Genomic DNA, 20648 nt, shown 5'->3' with positions numbered 1-20648 from the left:
GTCTTTTGAATCTCTATCAAATGTGGTTTTTATTCAACTGACAAGCACTTTTCTACAGCTGCACTTGTGGAACATCACATGGCAAAAACAGGAGTTTTTCTCTAGACTTTTTTTTCCCTTTTTTAAACCTTATTAAAAATGAGATTGGTCCTAAAAATATAGAAAGAAATAAATTTAAATTCACAAAAAACTGTACATTATCAAAAAGTCACTAAAACACCACATTTGGTTATATAAAAAGTCAAGTCCCTCTTGATGTAAAAGGAACACGGAAACTTGTTGGTGTTGATGGTGTGGTTTCTTCCTGTTACCAGACTGACAGGGGAGGGGAGACAAAGGGGTAGGGGGTGGGTTCTTTTTTTTAACCTGCCTTCCCTACCAAATACTCTTATTTATGAAGAAAAGAAAATCCACCTAGCTCAAGGGGCAGTGAAGACGGGGAAATAAAAGTGAGAATGGCCCCTTTGATCATGTCCTACCCCACCCCCCTCAGCCCCACACTTCTTCAAACTGAGGCTCGGACTCCACCCCACCTTACGAGTGCCTGGTCCCTAGGGAAAGAGATGGAGCTGGGAGAGAACACAAAAGTAGGGACAGTTGAGATTTCACTCCCATCCACCTTGCCTCCAACAATAAAATGAACCTAGTACATTTTATACCAGGGGAAAACTGCCATGGGGAAAAAGAAGAGCCCCCAACTACAACAGTTCCAAACATTTGACTAACACAAAGTTTGTTACAGCGCAGTTATTTAGATAAAATATAAATATTTATGCATAATATAAAGTCAATTCAAATATTCTTCAATCCACCTCTTATTTAAAAGCAAAAAGAAAGTCTCAAATAAAATTAAAACTTTTGAGGTTTATCTGACAGAAAAGGCGACTTTAGAAATAGGCTAGGGGGAAGAAGGGGCATAAAGGAATAAGAAAGGGGCTGCCCCAGGACCTACACTGCCCCCCACCCCCTCAGTGGCTATTCAGTGCTGCCAGAAGTACAAGGAACGCTCCACCTCACCTGGCACCCCCCCACACAACACCAATGGAACATTTCCTGGGTGCCTTAGCTCTCTGCTTGGGCCAGCCAGCGGCCACCTCCCCAGTGCAAGTACCCGTAATTTCTGATGGGAGGGGCTCTGCTGAGCAGGAAAGCAGGGGGCCAGGGGCCCATGGCTATAGCTGGGAGTTAGCTTTCCTCTCACATGTTGGGGCTTGGGCATAGTCACATGTAGGGCAGTGGTGGACCCCAAACCCCTCCTCCTTACTCTCTTGTGCTCCAGGGTCTCTGCTGCTTGGGAAGGGGTCCTTGGGTATGAAGTAGGTAAGGGAAGGAAAGCACAACTAAACCCACAGAAGCTCATGGGATTAGGAAAGGTCCAGTTCTACCCCTCTCCCTGCAAAAGCTAAGACTCAAAGCTACTGAAAGGAGAGGGAGTTCCTGCTGAAAGATTGCACAGTTTAGAGGCTGGAACAGAAATGACTGGGAGAGAGGAGACAGCCTTGTACCCAGAAAAACTGTTCCTGTGGTTTTCCAAAGACAAAAATATGATGGTTTGAAATAATGTGAAAAGTGGGAATAAAAACAGATATTTGGGGAAACTGAATGGATGCCTTCAAACAATACAGGGGCACAATTAACAGTGTCCTCTCTCTCACTCTCACATTCTCTCACACACACTCGCACGCACACACACACCTCTCAGGCCAGTCGATTGCTATCTGGCCTCCATCTTGGGGTGTGCCCAAACTCAGCAGTAGTTGTCCCTGAGGAGTTCCCAAGCGGGAGGTTTGGGTAAGAGGCGGGGGAAGGAGGCTGCAAGGCCCAGGTTCCACAGTGCCTCCCTGCCCTCTCCCAGCTACCGAGTTTCAGAAAAGGCTAGAAACTCAGCATGTGAGGAGTATCCAACATTACAGAGGGAAAAGCTATTGGCGGAAGATGAGGACAGACAGAAACAAGGACCACTGAACCTTTTTTCCCTTTGAAAGGGAAAAAGACTTGGAAAAGGATGAAGGAACCCGTACACGATAGTTTTACATTACTGGATGACAGAAAATCTCAAATGGGGGCGGGGAGGGAAGGTGAAAAATTGAGATAGAAAGTGAGAAGCAGGGGAGGGACTGAACATGGAAGCAGCATGTTCAGGGCCCGGTGTCCGGCTCGACACACTTGGGAATTAAGTCCACTTTACTGGCCGTCACTGCGGGTCCACACACAGTACAGAGTGTTTCTCGGTTTCACACATTCACTAGAACTATTGCTATTGTTAAATAGCCCCAGAGTGCTGGGGCATGGACAGGGAAGGAGGGGAAGCTGGGGGGAGGAAGTGGGGACTTCTTTCCTCCTCATTTTCAACTAGGAAATAAAACAGAAAGGAAAAATTATTTTCTTCTTTTTTCTTTTTTTGGCTTTTAGTCCAGAAGGACCTCATCACTGCCCCTTTTATTGGAGGAGCAAGCAAGAGGAGGAAAGGGAGAAGAGGTGTAGGAACAAGAGGATGTGGGGTGCTGCCCAAGACAGCCAAATGTCAGAGATGCATCTCTGACTTGAGTCGAAACCTAGGGCAGCATCAGCAGGTGAGAATGGCAGGGTTTGTTGTTTGGAGGGCAGGGGGAGAAGCCACAGGTGACTCCCCACCACCCTTGCCTCACAGATTTGCCTGTTTTCCCTGATAAAACTCCTCCCAGCGGCTCTCAAAGAAGCGTCGCATGATGTGCCCAGCTTTGCCCACTTCAGAGTCATCCTCATTGAAGGTCTGGCAGTTGTCAAAGACCAGGAGTGCATCGGCCGCAAACTCCTCTGAACTGGTGTACCTAGGCAGGGGTGGAGGCCGAGCTGTGAGTTGGGTAGAAGTTAGAGCAGTGACAGAGGAGCCAGGAGAGTGGCTGATGTCTACTTACCCGCCCCGGAGTAGCCGCTCCCGCATGGTGGAAAAATCCATAGGGTTTTTGATAATGCGCCGATACCCACTCACTAAACGTGGGTTCACGGGCTCCAGAAAAGGCCAGGCTGCATCATGGGACTCCATCTCCATCAAGATAATCCTACCATTAAAGGGAGTGATGGCTGCATCTCAGAAGCAAATACACTGACCCTCCCAGCTCTTTGCTCTGGTAAAAGTAGAACCATTTGTCCCCAGAATTTATTCAACTCACTCGCAAAATGTGAGATCATTATGATGGTTCCTCATGGAGAATCGCCGCCGCTTTGAGGGGGACAGCCCTTCTTCCAAGTACCGAGGTACTGCTGGGCTTTCTCGGCCCCTTGACAGTACCCGGCGTGGGCGGCCATCACTCTCTGGGAAGTTCAGCAAATAACTACTTTTCCGCTTCTGGCCTCGTTTTGGGAAGCCAGGCTTCTGAGCGAATTCTCCCTCCACCTGCTAAGGAGAGGAGAAAGATGAGATCAGCAACATCTGGAGTGTACTTGGCCTGCCCTCCAATTCATTACAACCCCTACATGTCTAAGTGTGACTGAGAAGGCTTCACGCATAAGCCAGCATGTGAGTTTATTCACCTAACCCAATAAGGCAGGTAAAATGGAAAGTATAATCACTCCTATTTTATAGAAGAAAGCAAGTAAGGCTATAGAATTTACATCACTTGTCCAAAGAAGCACCAGAACTCATGAACCCAGGTCTCCTAGCACCTAGTCTGGAGATCTTTCCAAGAAGACACTGAAGGCATGGTTAAAGTGTCTTAACCATGTACAAATACACCAAGTGGTATTTGTAGGATTGGTGGTAAACAGGAACTTCTGCTGAGTGGGAATGAGAAAGCAAAAGGCTTACCTGGGCCAAACAGACAGCACAGAACCAATCTCCCTCTGGAACAGCTTCCATTTTGGGCCGATGGCAGTATATGTGGCAGCCACGGTCACACCCATCGCAAAGCAGAAGAAACTCATCGTTGTCACCTTTCCGGCAAACTAGACAGGTCTGGAGCAAGGTTGTGAGGAGACACGGTGAGCCCTCTACTAGTGACCCCACCCACCTGGGCCGGCTGGCTCCCCAGTCTCTTACCACTTTGTTGACAGACTTCTCCCAGGCAATGGACCTCTCCAGCTGGCCCAGGCACAAGCACACCTGGGCAGCACTCCTGCACCGCTCAAGCGTCTGGCGCCAGGTGCGCATACGAGGGGTGATCTCATATGATCTAGAGGGAGAAAGTGGTAATCTCTGGATGAGTAGGATCCATTAAACTTATCCCTTTTTCCCAAGACCAACAATGCCGGGGGCTGGGGGGGGGGGGTCACTCACATCTCTGTAGCGGTGCACTGTGGGGCAGCACTAGGTGTGCTGAGCAGGGCCTTCTCTAACACAACTTCATGAGCTGGCCAGAGGGGCTCCCGTAGGTACCGCCGCTCCACATTCTGCTCCAGGGCAGCCAGTCGCATCACAGCCAGGTCCAGAGGGTTAGTAGTTTTACGCTGGGGGGCCAGTCCTTCCCTGCCTCGACCTCTCCAGGTGATATCTTCCTGGGGGTCAGGTAGATGCTCACAGTAGGCCAAGTCTTCACGAATAGAGTCTGGGCTAGGACACGTCCAGCCCTGCAGGTAGGAGAGAAGAATAAAACTCATTAAAAAGGAAGAAAATTAAGCATAAAAAAAAAACCCCAACAAAAACAAAAACAAAAACCAACCATGATCCATTAAGGTCATGGGCGTTCACTTGTGAAGGAAGGACCCAAAGGGTTTTCCTAACAGGGTATAAGAGATTAACACCCTCCCTTCAGCAACCCCCTACCCAGTGCCAGCCCTAGTGTACCCGGATCTGCAGATCGGACAGGATAACACGCTGTTCCAACTCCTCTACCCACTGAAGCACAGCCAGGTCTGTCTCATATGTCTTCTCTTTGGGAGACCAGCTCATAATTCCTTCTTGAAAAGCAGATAACTGACTGGGCTCAAAGATGGAGTCTGAGAGACAGGAGACAAAGGGAAAGGCCCATCAGGCCACTGTCCACAGTAGCGGCTCAGTATTTACCCTGGGCTCTTTAGCTCAGGCTAGGTCTAAGTATCTTACCCATTGAGGCCCGCAGGCAGACTTCCTTTAAGAAGTCCCTGTGCTTATTTAGGTGTTTGTGAAGTGCCTTCTCTCGGATGCCTCGGGGGTGCAGGGCCTTGAGCATGGCATCCAATGTCTCAGGATCTCGGATCCACCACCAGCCTGAGCACATATCTATGAACAGAGTTTATGTATGTGGGGTGGGAACCAGCATGAATCACATGGCCCATATCTGATGCCACTTCTACCTGCATTCTTACCCCACTGCACCCCAAGGTCACTCACCAGGGGGAACAGGCTGGGCTGTCAGCTGGTTTAGGTAACGCTGCTCCATCTGTTTGAAGAACTTACTTGGGGGTCTCCCTCTCCGTTTTGGCTGCCCCAGCCCTGTGGGACTCTGTGGTGTTTCGCCAGGTTCTCCTGCTCGCCTCTTAAGAGCCACCCCAGGCAAGGGAGTGGAAGAGAGCTGCACTGGAGAACAGGAGTTGGCAGCACTGGATCTATTCACCTGTGCAGGAGATGGAACATAAGGGAATGGGGTTTTTTTCGTGTTTATAGGTCCCTAATGGTTCCCCATCCCTTCCCCCAACTTTAGCAAGAGCCCACAGCCAGTGGCAAGACCAAGTCAAGTGCATACTACTAATCTTGGCTACTTACTGGTTTGGAGGAGACAGGTAGCTGAGGGGAAGGAGTGGGCTGGTCCTCAGAAACAGCAGGGGGTGGTGTAGGGGCGGCATTGCAGGGCATATGGGCTGAGAAGTTAAACCAGGGGGCTTGAGAATCAGGGTTGGATACTGCCTCTTCAGGCTCTGGCTCCTCTGGGGGCTGTGATGAGGTCAGATCCAGTTTTCCAGGGCTGCTGTCAGGTGTGAGGACTGAGCTGCTCAGCAGGGAGCCGTGGCTCTGAGTCTGGCTCAGCCAAGACAGGAAGGCTGACTGGCTGAGGTCATGCTGGCTCTGACCCAGAGATAAAAAGGAGCCTTCTGGCTCCAGGAATCCATTATGGGTTGGAGGATGGGACTGAAGCTGGGGCTGGGCATAAGCCTGAGGCTGAGGGTGCAGCTGAGTATCGGGCTGAAGCTGGGCTTGGGGCTCTTCTGAACCCTGACCCCTGACAGGGGATTTAAGGTGCCTAGGTTGCACAGACCCAGGCTTAGTTTTCCGAGGTCGGCCTCGGGCCCGGGCAGGAGAACCGGCAGAGGTGCTGGAGCCAGCTAATTCCCTCTTCAGAGAAAAGGGGGCTGGGCTGGGTGCAGAATGGGCTGCCACTTTCAAGGAGTCAGTTTCCTGCTTTATCATATCCTCAGGAACTGTAAAGAGAAGTAAAGAGCTTAAGACATACACTGACATATAAGGGGCAAGAAAGAGGCTATGAAAATGCAGGATATATACTTTTTTTTCCTCTTGGTCTTAATCCCTCCTTTTTGAGATTCTATTGGAACAACTTACATGCCAATGAACATGGTATCTGGGAAAGAAATACTATTCTCTCAAGTAATGAGCAGCAGCAGCATAATTGTAAGCTAATATTTATGCACAACCAACTATGTGTTAAGCACTATTCTAAGAACATTAACTGGTGACTGCAGGGGGGTGGGGGGGCTAAATGGCAATGGAAAAAAATACAATAAAGAATTTTTTTAAAGAAGTACATTAACTCATTTTAAATCTTTCAATAGCTCTGTGAAATATACATACTATTATCATCTCCATTTTACAAATTAAGAAACTGAAGTATACAGCTGGTAAGTGACAGAACAGGTTGGCAGGCAGTCTTACTCCACAGCTTGTGCTCTTAACCACTATGCTTTGTTGATTCTCATAAAATGAAAGACACCTAAAATGATCAGGCAGAGGAAAAGGAATTGTTTAACTTTCGTTAGAAAGGTCTCAGTTCAGGCTCCCGTGACACACCTACCTAAGTTCCCCTCTGTTCCTTCCACAAAGATACCAGCCAAATAGGGCAACACCCAGTAGCGGCGTCTGTAGCGGTCCTGACCCAAAGAGAATGCCCGAAGCATCTGGGATGAGTGAAGCAGCTTTTTGCGAAAGAAGAGCTGACGCTGTGTAGACAGTGAAAAAGGAAGATGAATAAAAAAATAGATTTCCAGAGTGGTGACTTCACCCTATATATGGGAAAAGAGTAATGGCTCCCAGCTTTACTGATACCATAATGCTATAAAATTGATACCATTTGGGACCAACCAATTAGGTGACCAATTCTCACCCAGCCCCTATCTCCAGCCCCTGGAGGTTAGAAGTCCAATACCTTGCTGAGCTTTTCTATCTGGCGTTCTAGCTCTGGGATGCTAGATGCTGTGACATCAATCTGGAGAAGAAACAGGTAGACACCGAGAGAAAAGGAATTTTCAGATTTAAGAAAGAGAAGTACAGCTGACCCTTGAACAACAAGGTAATGGGGTGCTGACACCCCCACCGGCCAAAAATTCACATATAATTTTTGATTCCTCCCAAACTAAACTATAATTTTCCCTTGGTAACTGCAGGGGGTTGGTTCCAGGTTGCCCTGTGGATACCACAGTCCATTGATGCTTAAGTCCCTTATAAAAAATCGTGTAGAATAATGCATATACTGGGACTCCAAACTGCTAAATGAAAATATGTATTGCTTTTGAGACAGTTGATTGAATCTGTAGATACAAAACCCATAGGTATGAAGGGCTGACTGTATATTCATTCATTTATTTTTAGAGGGGGGAAGGGAAGGAGAAAGAGAGGGAGAGAAACATCAATGTGTGGTTGTCTCTCACACGCCCCCTACTTGGATCCTGGCCCAAAACCCCGGCATGTGCCCTGACTGGGAATAGAGCTGGAGACCCTCTGGTTCCCAGGTCAGCACTTAATCCACTGAGCCACACCAGCCAGGGCTGTATATTTATTTAAAAAAATCTGCATATAAGTAGACCTGCATAGTTCAAACCCATGTTGTTCAAGAGTCAACTATAACCCTTTTTCCAATTCCAAGTTTCCTTGGTTTGCGGCTAGTACCTCTCCATCTCTTCGACCCCTACGGCCATGGACAGCTGCTGTATTCTCCTCCTCTTCTTCCTCTTCCATGCCGCTAGTCTCCTCCATGATCCGAGAGCTACGCCTCCGCCCCAGGCCTTCCTCTGGCCCCTGCATTTCTGCCTCAGTCCTCCCAGTTCGCTTGGCCAGTGCAGTTTTTAGTCTTGAAATAAGAGATTAAGGAGAACTATGGTGAGGAATGTGATACTACCACAAAAAGACATCTGGAGTCTAGATCATCACGAACCTTAGGGTAAGGCCCCAAGACTAGGGGAGGGAGACTTAAGAACATTAAGTTCCAGGCAAAAGTCCTGGCTATGCTTCACCCTTTCCTCCTTCTCTCCTCTCTTTGGACCCTACTCTCTGTCCTGTCCCTACCTCCGCAGCCGGCCTTCAACAATCCACTTGTTTTTCCTGTAGCTGGACATACTCTCCAGGGTCTTGTCAATCTCACTGCAGGGGAACAGAGAATGGGATTTTGAGGTACAAGTGGCAGCACACACAAAGAAGAAGGGAGGCTCAAGGGTAACGGAACTGCACCTGAACAGGAAATTTCAGCTTAAAGCCTGAACTGAATGAATAGCAGAGGAAGGCTTAGGTTCTCCCAGGGAAGGCACGAAGATTCAGTGCCAAGTCACTCCAGCCTCTCCAGAGTATAGCAGTGGACACATCACACAAGACTCTAGATGGCTACACCCTGCCCCATCCCGTTCTAACCCTGGCATACAATAACCATTCCCTCCCCTGCCCCTCACTTGATAATGAGGGTGGAGCCATTGAGCTCATGCACAAGGAAGGCGAGGACAGCAGCTTTCTGTTGGGGTGGCTGGGCCTGAAAAGGCTGGGTGCGCAGGCTGTCACAGAGGACTGGCTCCACTCCATATGCCATGAGGAAGCAGCGCAGGATCTCAGACACGTTGTCTCTTGTCAGTGGGATCTCCGACACCTTTTCCCCCAAGATTTTTAAGGACTGTTTGGAGGAGAGCATAATGGAGGTTAGGCGAAAAAGAGGAAAAACTCAAGTTGCATGAATCTGGAATAGGAAAATACAGGAGAAAAGTAGGGTTAAGATAGGAAAAAAATGAAAGTTGCTTGGACAAGATGAGAGAGGATAAGGGAAAGGTGCAAAAGAAAAGGAGTAAAAGGTAAATGAACAAAACAAGCAGAGGGAGGTCAGGAAGGAAAAAGAAACAGCAGAGAAAAAATACAAGGAAAAGAGAAATTACATGTCTCTTCACTTGTTTTGATCACTTTAGGGAGGGGCTTTAATGCGTTTAACTTAAAGAGAAAAAGCAAAACTGAGACAAAGCACTGTATCCTAGGCTCTCCCAACCTACCCCGGAAAGCGCCTCACCTGACAGTAAGAAGGAAGGCCAGGGTCATAGAGTGCAGCCTTCAGGAGCCGAACCAGCAGATCTTGCACCTCGCCCACGCTGTCGCCTTGACACAAGAGTCCCTCTTGCAGGACCCCTAAGCTAGGTACATCTTTGGCAGGGTCAAGGCCCAGCACCTTGCCGAAACTGTGCAGGAACTCCACAATGGTCAAGCAGTCTGAGAAGGCCTCACTAGGCAGGACCAGCCCAGGGATGCGTGAGAAGTCAGGCAGAGGCTGTAAGGATAAAAGTGGTAGGGGGTTCTGTCAAACAGATTGGAAGACAAGTTTGGGTATCTAGGAGGTCCTTCCTTTAACTGAAGTGTCTTCACTCAGCGGGCCCCTCCAGGACCCAGGACCTGTTATTCTCCCCTCACTACCTGGTGGTCAGTCAGGCACATATCCTCTGTTGGCTTCTTCATCTCCTCCAAGATCATCTGCTGCCTCTGCCGCTCCTCCAAGCACCTCTGTGCGGCCAGTGTTTTATCTGCTTTAGAAGCTGGCTTTGTTTTGGCCATCTCCTCTTTTTCCTTCATTTTTACCTTCTCCTTCTTCTCCTTCTTGACTTTTTCCTTCAGTTTTTCCTGTTTTGTCTTTACCTTCTCAGCCTACCCACCCAAGGGAGAGAGAAATCAAGAATGCCATAAAGATTCCAGTCACTACCCTTCCTTGATCCCCACCCTCCCACCCCAGAGCCCAGAAACATGACTATAAAAAAAACCCCAACTTACACGTCTTGCGACTTCAAAATTATACTTGTGTGTACATACACCTACCTTGGATTTCTTCTTAGCTTCCTTCTGCTTTAAGCTCTTGGTCTCTTGCTTCCTCTTGTTTCTGGCCTGTAAACCATAAGGGAAGTCATTTCTCCTCAAACTCTGAAAGCATCTCTGTTTGGGCTGTGATTCAAAAAAGACAAGGGTGCTGGGGAGGAGAGGTGAGAGTTGGGATAAGGGATTGGCAATGGATCATTTCTCTCACCCTGAAGATGCCTACATTATTCTCGAATAAGCTCAGTTCTCTAAGTCAAGCCCCCCAAATTCCAGGTAATCAAGGTACTCTTGCTACATGGAGGGTGGCAGTTGTAGGAAAAGGGAAAAGAGAGAGCTGGTGGTTAACAGGCAATGTTAACCCACTGTGTAATCTCAGATGTCCCTCACCTGCCCTTGGATAGCAGTCTGACACTCTCCACGTTGTATCTTCTGCTTCATCTTCTTCTTGATTTTACTCATCTTTGCTTTATCTTCCTCATTCAGTGTTTCTATAAGGGCAGAAAGGAGAATGAACAGCAAGCCCTGGCTGGGTAGCTCAGCTATTTAGAGCATTGTCCTGATATGCCAAGGTTGTGGGTTTGATCCTCAGTCAGGGCACATACAAGAATCAATCAACAAGGAAAAAAAAAAAGAACCAAAGCATAAATGAAAGCATAAATAAGTGGAACAACAAATCCAGGTTTTTCCCTCTCTAAATCAATAAAAGAAAAAAGAAAAAAGCCCTGGCTGGTGTGGCTCAGTGGATTGAGGGCCAGACTGTGAAGAAAAGGATCACCAGTTCAATTCCTAGTCAGGACACATGGCCGGATTGTGGGCCAGGTCTCCAGTAGGGGGCACATGAGAGGCTACCACACATTAAAGGTTCTCTCCCTTTCTTTCTCCCTCCCTTCCCCCCTCTCTAAATATAAACAAGTAAATAAATAAATAAATCTTTAAAAGAAAAAGAAAAAAAAAAAGAAAAGAAAAGAAAGAAACATGAAGAGTGAGGCAAGCAGAACAATCTCTGGCATCCAGAGCAGCACATGCCTGTCACAAAGCTTACTTCCCAAGCAACCCCCTGAAGAATCTAGAAGGTTGTTTTTTTTTTTAATATACAAAACAAAATGTTGGGGGTGGGCAATGTGGGAGAGGCACCTGCTATGGAAGTAAAACAAAGAACTCAAGTGGTATCTCCAGACCTGAAGCACCAGCCCCTGGAACAGACTGCACTGCTTTAGAAGGGGTCCTAGAGGCCATGATGGCAGAGTAGCCTTCTAGCCTATCCATCTCCCAGGCTACCTGACAAGGGCAGTAACCCATACATTGATTTTAGAGCAGAGAAAGGAAACAGCAAAACAAACTGCCAGGAAGGAGGGTGGTTTCCAGAGTTGGAAGCACTGATTAACCAAGAATGTGCAAGAAAGGACCCAAGATGTGTAATGGACATCTCAGTAGAATCAGATCAACACTGACATAGCTTTTGTTTATGCTCAGTTCTCATATCTTACTCCACAGAAAGATCTGAATTTCTTTCCCTTTGGAAGACTGAATATTGAAGTGTGATCATGCAAATAACAGACTGTTTTAGAATTGATGTTTTTGATCATAATAACCTATGCTATTCTGACACAGAAACACTATCACATCTGTACAACAACCCTCTAAGTCAGACAGATATTAGCTGCAGAGGAACCATTACAGGCTTCTATTAAAATGTAAGTGACTTGCTCCAGGTCATATAGTCAGAAACTGGCAGAGCTAGAACTTTAGAAGACTACAAATTTTTTCAAAATTTTCATAGTTTATCAGGATAAGTATAATATTTAATGAAAAATTAGACATTTCCCACCTGTCTATCCCACTAAAACAGTGCCAATTATCTTTTGGATTCATATTTGAATTCTCAACCTCTGAGATGATGGCAAAGAGTAAAGTAAGAATGTACAACATCAAAACCAGTAAGACAAATAAGAAGCTGAAACATGGTAAAAAGGAGATGAAAATTCTCTCTTCTGGGAACTAACTGCCCAGGGCTCTACTAGTGAGAGTAACTCAAGGAAGAAACTGATTGTTAACTACCACAAAAGAGCTGGGACCCTGATGCTGCTTTCTAGCAAGGCGGAAGTGATTCAGATTCATTCTGTCCAGTCAATGTCAGTCATGCTCCCGAGGAACCCGGCCATTAGCAATTTATCACCATTTCAGAAACCTCATAGAGCAAACAGAATCTCAAAGTAAGAAACACCATTGATAGTTATAAAATATTCACATGAATATAAAGTACAGCACAGGGCAGCAATTTTCAAGTGGTCTGCTGCAAGAATTTTAAAACATGCAATACCTGACTAGTCAGGGGCACTGACCTCTCTTCCCTTAGATTGTAACAAAAAACAAAAAACAAAACAAACAAACAAAAAAATAACAGCCCTGGCTGGTGTGGCTCAGGGGATTGGGTGCCAGCCTGCAAACCAAAGGGTCACAGGTTCAATTATCAGCCAGGACACATGCCTGGGCTGCACATCAGGTCCCCAGCAGAGGGCGCATGAGAGGCAACCACACATTGATATTTCCCTCTTTCTCCCTTCCTCCCCTCTAAAAATAAATAAATAAAATCTTAAAACAGCCAACACAATAACTGTCCAGTGTGAATGAATCAAAATTATGCCTATTTTCCCCTGTCAGATCAGCAAAATATATATTTTTCATGTGCTGCAGAATTTTAGTAATTAGTGTATGTGTGCCACAAGCTGGAAAAAAAAAAAAAAAAAGGTTGAAAATTGCTGGCATAGGGAGTACAGTCTATAATACTGTAAAAACTATGTATGATGCCAGGCTATTACTAGAATTATCAAGAGAATCACTTTGTAAATTGTGTAATTGTCTAATCACTATACTGTACACCAGAAATTAATATGAAATAATACTGAATGTCAACCGTAATTGGAAAAAAAAAAGAGAAACACCACTGTACCTGGGGCCTCCAGTTTCTTCAGGAGGCGGTTGTCTGTCTTATTGAAAAGCTCAGTGATTTTGACCTTGGGTGGCCGACCTCGGCCCCGTTTCACCTTGGGAACTTCTTTGATCTTGGTCTTCTCAGTGTTTCGAGGTCGGCCCCGTTTCCCAGTAATTGCCTGAATCCTGGACGGGATCTCCTCTGCTGACAGTTGTATCCACTGCAAGCCCTAAAGTAATGAGGAAGACTTACAATGGGAGGGAGTCAGTGCAAGCTACCTGGCCCTCTGAACCATTCAATACCCCAGAACCTCTAAATCCCACAAAAGAAAGCTGAAGCTTATCCACCAACCCTTTCTCAAGAAGAAAGCATATTTAACACTTGGGTCTGTACCTCTGGTGTATCTCTCTCTTCAAAGAAATCTCCAACAGGCATACGGGGACTGAAGCTGAAGTGCTCACGGCGGACACTGTGTACCACATTGCGGTTCAGGTACTAAAGGAAGGAGATAAAGTGGCATTAATAAGTCATAGACCTACCAAGCATTTGGCCAGCAATAGCACAAGCAGACAATGCCAGCCTGCTGCCACTGGACCAAAGAAAGGAGTTTGTACTTCCTTTAAAAAGTCCATGAAAGCTACACTACCTTGATCACTTCTGGGAACTGTTTCATCCTCTTTCCACACGGGCCATAATACCAGGTCTCTCCTTGCCATCGGTGGCTGCCCTTCTTGATGCGCACCTCTCTCCGCCACCTGCCAGAGAAGCACACGGGCCCTGCCGCCAGGTCACACCCCTACCCACTCTCAAGCCACCCAGGAGCCAAACCCACTGAGCGGATGACCCTTCCCCCTTCTCTCACTAGAACTGCATGTAGATGCAAACACAGCATGAGACACAAGCTTGGCTAGACGGCCGGCCTAAGCTCCACAAACCCCTCAGGGCCTCAGGGGAAAGCAATACACCAAACTGCACAAGCCAGGAAAGGCCTCCACCCTTCCCTTTACAAAGTCAGTGATACAAGCAGCCAGAAACCCCAATCACCAATGCCGTTCAGGGCAATTACTAGGTTTCCAGTAAAGAGGATGAAGACCTAAGGGAATAAAGGCAGAAATGACAGAGGGTGGGGGGAGGCAAGAGGTAGAGTAAACTCACTGTTGACTCCATGAAATGACTCCATAGGCCACGGTTTACTAAAGAACTCTGTGTTCTGAGCAATAGATTATTCTAAGACTAAGCCTTATCTTTGTCTCAAAACTTTAAGCAGAACTCAGACTTGGTGACCACAAATAGCCTAGAGGGGTAGGGGTGGGGAAGATCAGGAAGGCATTGATTCTTACAAGGCCTTTGGTGTCAGCTGGCTTGTTCATTCTGGTCACGTACTGTTCCTGCCCTTACCTCTCTGAAGAACACTAAAAAAAAAATCTCAGTTCATTGGGACTAAGCCACTCCCCATTCACTGCATACAGGACATTCTTTAAGCATACAGGACAAGTCAGCTAATTTGGGTATCTGAGCTGTATGGTTACCAGGTGGGTTTGAAAACAGTAAAAGAGCTATAGCCCCCTCAGCAAAAAACTGAGTGGCCACAAGATGGAGAGTATAGGTAAGGGAAGCAGACCCTGAGAGCGGAAGAAAGGAAGCCTAGGTAGGATCCTCAAGAAAAAGATTATCATTGCAGATAACTGTCCTTTAATCCATCCTGTCTAGCCCATTCTTCCCCAGCTCAGGTGAGGAGCTCCCTTCCCTTTTTCTCAGAGTCATTCAATAAATTTGTCAAGGTCAATGCAGATAGCAAATTAGAGCATTTACCCATGTTGGAGGGGTAGACGAACTTCTTCTGGGGTAGCAATCCGTCTCCTTAGAACATCACCTTGGGAGAAAAACAGGGGATACCCAAAGTTTAGAGTTCAAACAACACCCAAACGACAGGCCAGCAGGGAAGGGCTAATTACCACACGGAACAGAAATTCTTCCTGGAACTGGCTAGGGGTAGAAGACAATCTGTATACTCACCACCAGCAGAAGTAGTGACTCCTTCTCCTGTGATCTCTTCCAGGTCAGCAGTGGTTTCGGGGAAGCTGTTGACATCCTTATTTGCTTGGGAGGCTGTTGGGAAGACAGCTGCAGGAGAAGCTGTAGTAGATGCTTTTGGGGAGGTAACCAGGGAGGCCGACAAGGAAACTTCTGAGGAGGTTGGTGGGAGGGCTGGTGAGGAAGCTGGAGAGACTGTTGGGAAGGCTGCTGGGGAGATTTCTGGGGAGGCTGCTGGAGAAACTGCTGGGGAGACCTCTGTAGAGACTTCTGGGGAGGCTGCTGGAGAAACTGCCAGGGAGGTTGCTGGGGAGGCTGTTGGTGAGACTGCTGGTGAGGCCACTGGAAGTAGCTGAACAGTGGATGACTGGTCAGGGGCTGTCTGGGTCAGAGGTGGTGGGAATTCTGAAGCCTGAGTCTCCATTTCTTCCTGTTCTGCATCACTACCATTATTCAGGTCAAAGCTGTTATCTAGAATGCAAAGAGACCAGATGAATAAAGGAAAAATGATGTCATATAAAACAAAAGAATCTACTCAGTCAAACCTGGACTAAGATAAACAGGGTTACTTCAACAGCTTTTCCCTAGAGTTGGTAAAAGAGAATTAGCCTTTGACTGTTCTCCCCAACCATTCATGAAGGTTAAAGGGCAAAGCTGCTGCTTCTGTCAATGTGTGAAGAAACATCTTTTACCTGGAGCCAGTTAAGGTCCCTGGCCTCCTCCCTGCAAACTCCAAGTCTCACAAGACCTTCTGGGCACAGGGCAGAAGTCAGGGTGGAGTGGCCTATGCCTTTTCCAGTCCCTCCCCCACACACTATCCCAGCCCCCTTAGCTCCCAACAAGGTGCTTCCACAGATATCCCACCCCTAATGCCCTAACTATGGATCCTGTTCTCTCACCTTTTCCCAGGTCAATGACTTTCTTTGTCCTACCTCTCCTCACTTACCTTGCAGCACAGACTCTCCAAGAACGGGTGGAGAGGTGGGATTAGCAAAGATAGAGGCTGAAGTCTGACTGTCATCTGCCAGGAGACTGAAGGCAGTGGCATTGTTGAGGGAAGGACAATCAAGGGCAGAGATCACAGGGCTGTCCTCAAGAGGCAGCTTGTCCTCTGCATCCATCAGCTCTGTGTCATCTATACCATAGAGTCCTCCACTTACGGGCTCTTCAGGAGGTAGAAAAATCAGAAAGCAATATTTAAGAAATACTTGTCTGTATACATCTAATTCTAGTTCCCACAGTCTGAAGGTTCATTATAATAATACATTAGGGAAATTTTGTAGCCCCCTCATGAAAGAGTGAATTCACTAGGCTATAGGGGATTATAAGAGTAGAAATGAAGGAAAAAGCCAAGGCACTATAACAACCTATAGACCAGTGCAAAATTCTAGCATTAATTATAAAATAGGCCTTTCTTACATGTCAGTGGGGTGAAAGGTAATTGTTTACTGGCAAATGTCTTCTTCCTACTTAGTAAGAACCCAAACAGCCCAACTGTGTGGTAATAAGTCCCTATCCAGTGAATTATTAAAGCCCAGGGCTCTTGGCCAAAAGGAACGTTGGGGAAAAACCTAGGAAATGAACTAATTCAGCTCAGAGTGCAATTAGCCCAGTCAGGCCAGTGGCATGAGACTGTATTCTGTCACAGGAATATCTGGAGACCTCAACACCCCTAATTCCCAAATCCTTTCCCCTGCTTTACTTTTCTTCCAGGTAGTACAAGCTGGTTATCCTCTGCATGGCTATCCTCTGAAGGGAGCCAGCCTGCAAACCTACCTGGCGCCAGGGTATTAAAGGGCTCCAGAGAGACTTCACTGAGGATTGGAGTGTCTTCCAGTTGATCAGGAAGATGTGAAGGATCATCCAAGCAGCTCACTGTGGGGTCAGGGACCAAGACTGAGACTTCCTGGTGTAATGATTCCACAGAAGGGATGGAGCCATTGTAGCCACATATCTTCAGTTCTAGGAAATACCAGGAGAGAACAGAAGTCAAAATCAGTGCCTTCCCCTGGTTCCTTTAGCTATAGCAGGCAGTCAATCTTTGCTTAGAGAGATGTTCTTTCTTTCAACATTTATAGGTGCCAATTCTATGTTAGATGCTGATCATATCTAGATATTTTCAGTAAGTACAATATTTACTGAGTACTATTAACATCTTACAGCAGATAAAGATGGGGGGAGGAATATGGGGTCTGAGACATGACTCCCACTGTGAATGCATCTATTTCCCCCATTCAGTGGAAACAGGGAGTAGTAAACAGAGAAAGCATCCTGTAATTGTACAGGGTGGCCATCCTTATACTTGGAATCAATAGCAAACTAGGCATTTATCTATTTAGAGGGAAAAGATGGAAGGGATGATCACATGTACTAATGCTCACAAAAACAGAAAAAGAAACAAAATTGTGATCAGACAAGCAATAGTATGCTCTGCCTGCTTCTTTCCCTCCTTTAAGTGCCAGTCACTACTAGGGCTCGGGCCACTTTTGCAGCGAGTCTAGCCCTGCCATAGTCAAGTCAAAATGGCCTCAATGCCCCCTGCTAATCCTCCAACCCCTTCCTATATTTTGGAAGAAGCCCTGATACAGGGGACTGTTGGGGCTGTTTCAGGCTCGCCCACCTGCCCTCTCCAGGCCAGCAGCTCTGCATGAGCTTGAAATAATTTGCACTCCCACTCACGAGCTGGTGCTGCTGCCACAAAAACACCAGCTACTTGGCTCTGCTAATCACCAACATGCAAATCAGCCTCCACTGCAGAGAGCTGGAAAGACAAGTTTTCCTCACCTCAAAAAGCCACTGCCCCCACAGTCCCATTTTCCTTCTCCCAGCCCAGCTCACAGGCCCACAGTTATACCTGGCTGCTCTTCTTCCAGCTCCAGGCTGCCTACCAAGCCAGTGCCATTCTCTGCCACAACTGAAGTCAGCTCCTTTTCTGCCTCTTCATCAGGATGGATACCACGCCCTACCTCCTGGGAGGGTGCAAAAGTCTGGATGCTGGAGCCCAACATGGGAGAAGTCTGTGGGGAGGTGAAAAAACTAGGGGGTCCATTGGGCATCACCTCAAAATTCTGGTCAGGAAAGGAATCATACAGTTCCTGTGAGTCAAAGTTGAGCCCCATGGGACTCTGGGTACCGTTGGCCCAGAACTCTTGGCTCCCAGCCCGAAGGTTAGTGTTGTGACTTGGGGATGAAGGTTGCCGACTGCCTCCAAGGATGCCATTGAGTGGGTATTGTCCCCCCGAGAACTGGGAGAGAAGGGGTGGGTCCTTGAGGTTGCTGCCAGGATTGGCAGATGGGTACTGCGAGTAGTTCCAGAGACAGTCGTAGGCCACGTTGGGGTGATGGAGGTGTGAGGTGCTAGAGGAGTGGGGAGCAGAATTCAAAATCCCTGAAGTAGTAGTGTGAGATACAGTAGATAAGCCATTAACATTCACATCCCCATTCAAACCTGGCAGAGAAAGAGGAAAAAGGGTCAGTTACAGACATGTGTACAAGTAACTCTACCAACTCTACCAAAAGAATAACACTGACTAGAAAAAGGGAAGGTGAAGGGGAGGGGGATTCCCCCTCTGTTATATTTATAGCTCTTTTTGGTCTCCAGGGAACACCCAACACAGATGCTCCTGGATGTGAGCTTAGCAACTGCTACTGAGGCTCCTGAGTAGGGGGCTGGAGAGTTCTCCTGGTCTACCACAGGAGTGACCAGCAGGGAGCTGGCTGCTACTGATGCTCTGGGATTTTTATTTTGTTTAAATGAGGCTGTTTGCAGACATCCTGCAGTGACTTGCATTCTTTCCCATCTTCATTCTCTAGAGGAATTTTCCCCTAGAGTGGCATGACTGAATTCTCCTGCCCCCCTTTCTTCCCAGTGCCTGTTTGGCCCCACAGTGGCACCAAAGGGACAGCCTCCACCTCATTGCCACATGCAGATCCAGCACTTTGTGCTGGGCTAAGAATAGAATTTGCAGTCACCACAGCAGCAAGATCCCAGCTCAGAAGGCTGGGATTGGCCCCTCCCCATAAGGCACTGGAGAGTAATATGCAGGGAGGAGGGGCGGGAATCTCTGCATGACTAGTGCTGCAGACTTGAGTTCACAGTAGCAATGGCAATCTCTAGACTGGAGGTCAATCAAAATAAAAGGAATGAAAACATAAGGAAGCTAGGGGAGAATAGGTGAAATAAATAAAGAGATTCTAGCTACCTGTGACCCCCTTGTGGATAGGAAAGAGAGGTGGGAAGTATAAGCCTATGGCAGTATTTTCTGTTGCAAGGAAGGAGAGAAGCATTTGGGCTTCTCTTTGCTTCCAAGCATAAAGTACCTGAAACCCTGGCAAAATTAGAGAGATACTTGGCAGAGCCATGGTACACAGCAACTAATAAGCCAAATCCAGGACAAGACCTGATCCCTGCAATAATACATCTATCTGGAATTTGAAGTTTCTCTATGGGAAACTTGGTAAACAAGCATGAAAACTCTCCCTGTCCCTATCTTCCAACCACAAGGATAGGAGGTGGCACAAGCATCTGCCTGCTTTTCTGCTGCACAAACTGAAAGGCAAACACATCCCAACCTTCCCCCAACCCCTCCACCCCAGTCCTAGGTGTGGCTTCTCCAAATTCTAAATACAGCTTCTCAGAGGGCGGGCCCTTTATCTCTCTCATGAGTTCAACCTGGTTATCAGAAGCCATAGCCACCTCACCACTCTCTGGCAGTAGCCAGGGAACAGGACTGACAGAATAGTAGGCTAAGATGAAAAAGCCACTATGTTTTTCTAACCGCTTCCAACCTTAAGTCAAGGCTAAAAGTGTGGCTTCCATAACCCTCTAGAGCTTGTTCTTAGAAGCTGGATTTCCCTTCAGCAGCTGGAGTTCTGAGGATTCACTCCCTCCCTCTACCAATGACACAGAACTGTTATGAGGTAGCTGGCCCAAAGGGGAACCAAATCTTGTTTCATCAATCTGCTCTAAAGGAATAATGCCCCCCCCCACCCCAGGCCATGTGGCTTCACACTCACTTTTCCCTTGTTGGGGGAAGTTCATGGGAGACCCGTTAGTGTAGAGGCCCTCCCCTGAGGAGGGAGAGGGTTTCAGTCCTGAGGCAGCAGGTGCAGGGGGAAGGCCAGTAAAGTTAAAATGGTCGTTGGCCTCCATTTCTGTAGGAGGGGAGAGACAAGGGGGAAAAAAAATACTGGTGGTTAAACAAAGTTATGTCACCTGGAATTTTCTACAGGGAATGACTCCTCCCCTCTATGTACTTACCCTTCTCCACCTAAGTACTAGGGGAGGGGCCAGGTTAAAAAAAAAAAAAAAAGAGGAGAAAGAAACATACTCATACCCTAGGCAGTCAGCCTTGTAGACATAAAAAGAGTTAGTGAGAAAAACCAAGACACAAGCCTGCAGGAGTCTTCCCCCTCTGTTAGCACCACCTTCTTAAACTCTTAGCCCAAGTTACCCTTCTTTGTTAGATTATTAGCCCCCTATTTTATCATCTAACATTTTCCATCCTT

The 20648-nt window shown here is 47.1% G+C and overlaps 1 protein-coding gene across 5 annotated transcripts in view; it reads right to left on the bottom strand.

Annotated features, from left to right (window-relative positions):
• Window positions 1–10: 10 nt before the first annotated feature.
• The window catches only part of BAZ2A (bromodomain adjacent to zinc finger domain 2A), a 36006-nt gene continuing 15368 nt past the window's right edge, over window positions 11–20648 (bottom strand). For 3 of the 5 annotated variants that reach the window (XM_045828992.1, XM_045828993.1, XM_045828994.1), the window contains 27 exons: window positions 20157–20294; window positions 17995–18588; window positions 16917–17102; window positions 16087–16305; window positions 15123–15611; window positions 14919–14979; window positions 13753–13861; window positions 13500–13601; window positions 13125–13335; window positions 10562–10662; window positions 10178–10243; window positions 9782–10009; window positions 9384–9638; window positions 8785–8999; window positions 8408–8482; window positions 8012–8192; window positions 7272–7331; window positions 6921–7065; window positions 5660–6312; window positions 5288–5510; window positions 5021–5176; window positions 4763–4914; window positions 4256–4545; window positions 3788–4151; window positions 3153–3379; window positions 2898–3041; window positions 11–2810 (listed from right to left, as the gene is read on the bottom strand). In XM_045828992.1, the coding sequence (XP_045684948.1) occupies window positions 2645–2810; window positions 2898–3041; window positions 3153–3379; window positions 3788–4151; window positions 4256–4545; window positions 4763–4914; window positions 5021–5176; window positions 5288–5510; window positions 5660–6312; window positions 6921–7065; window positions 7272–7331; window positions 8012–8192; window positions 8408–8482; window positions 8785–8999; window positions 9384–9638; window positions 9782–10009; window positions 10178–10243; window positions 10562–10662; window positions 13125–13335; window positions 13500–13601; window positions 13753–13861; window positions 14919–14979; window positions 15123–15611; window positions 16087–16305; window positions 16917–17102; window positions 17995–18588; window positions 20157–20292 (5808 nt within the window). In that variant the 5' untranslated portion in view covers window positions 20293–20294 and the 3' untranslated portion in view covers window positions 11–2644. Of the gene's footprint in view, window positions 2811–2897; window positions 3042–3152; window positions 3380–3787; window positions 4152–4255; window positions 4546–4762; window positions 4915–5020; window positions 5177–5287; window positions 5511–5659; window positions 6313–6920; window positions 7066–7271; window positions 7332–8011; window positions 8193–8407; window positions 8483–8784; window positions 9000–9383; window positions 9639–9781; window positions 10010–10177; window positions 10244–10561; window positions 10663–13124; window positions 13336–13499; window positions 13602–13752; window positions 13862–14918; window positions 14980–15122; window positions 15612–16086; window positions 16306–16916; window positions 17103–17760; window positions 17883–17994; window positions 18589–20156; window positions 20295–20648 lie in introns of those variants that run through there. The other 2 variants (XM_045828995.1, XM_045828996.1) reach the window with 2 other exon arrangements.

Source organism: Phyllostomus hastatus, unplaced genomic scaffold (assembly GCF_019186645.2).
Source record: "Phyllostomus hastatus isolate PE091 unplaced genomic scaffold, TTU_PhHast_1.1 phas_scaffold_93, whole genome shotgun sequence".
Taxonomy (NCBI): domain Eukaryota; kingdom Metazoa; phylum Chordata; class Mammalia; order Chiroptera; family Phyllostomidae; genus Phyllostomus; species Phyllostomus hastatus.
Note: the sequence above shows the minus strand (reverse complement) of the source record. Positions and strands in the feature narration are given on the sequence as shown.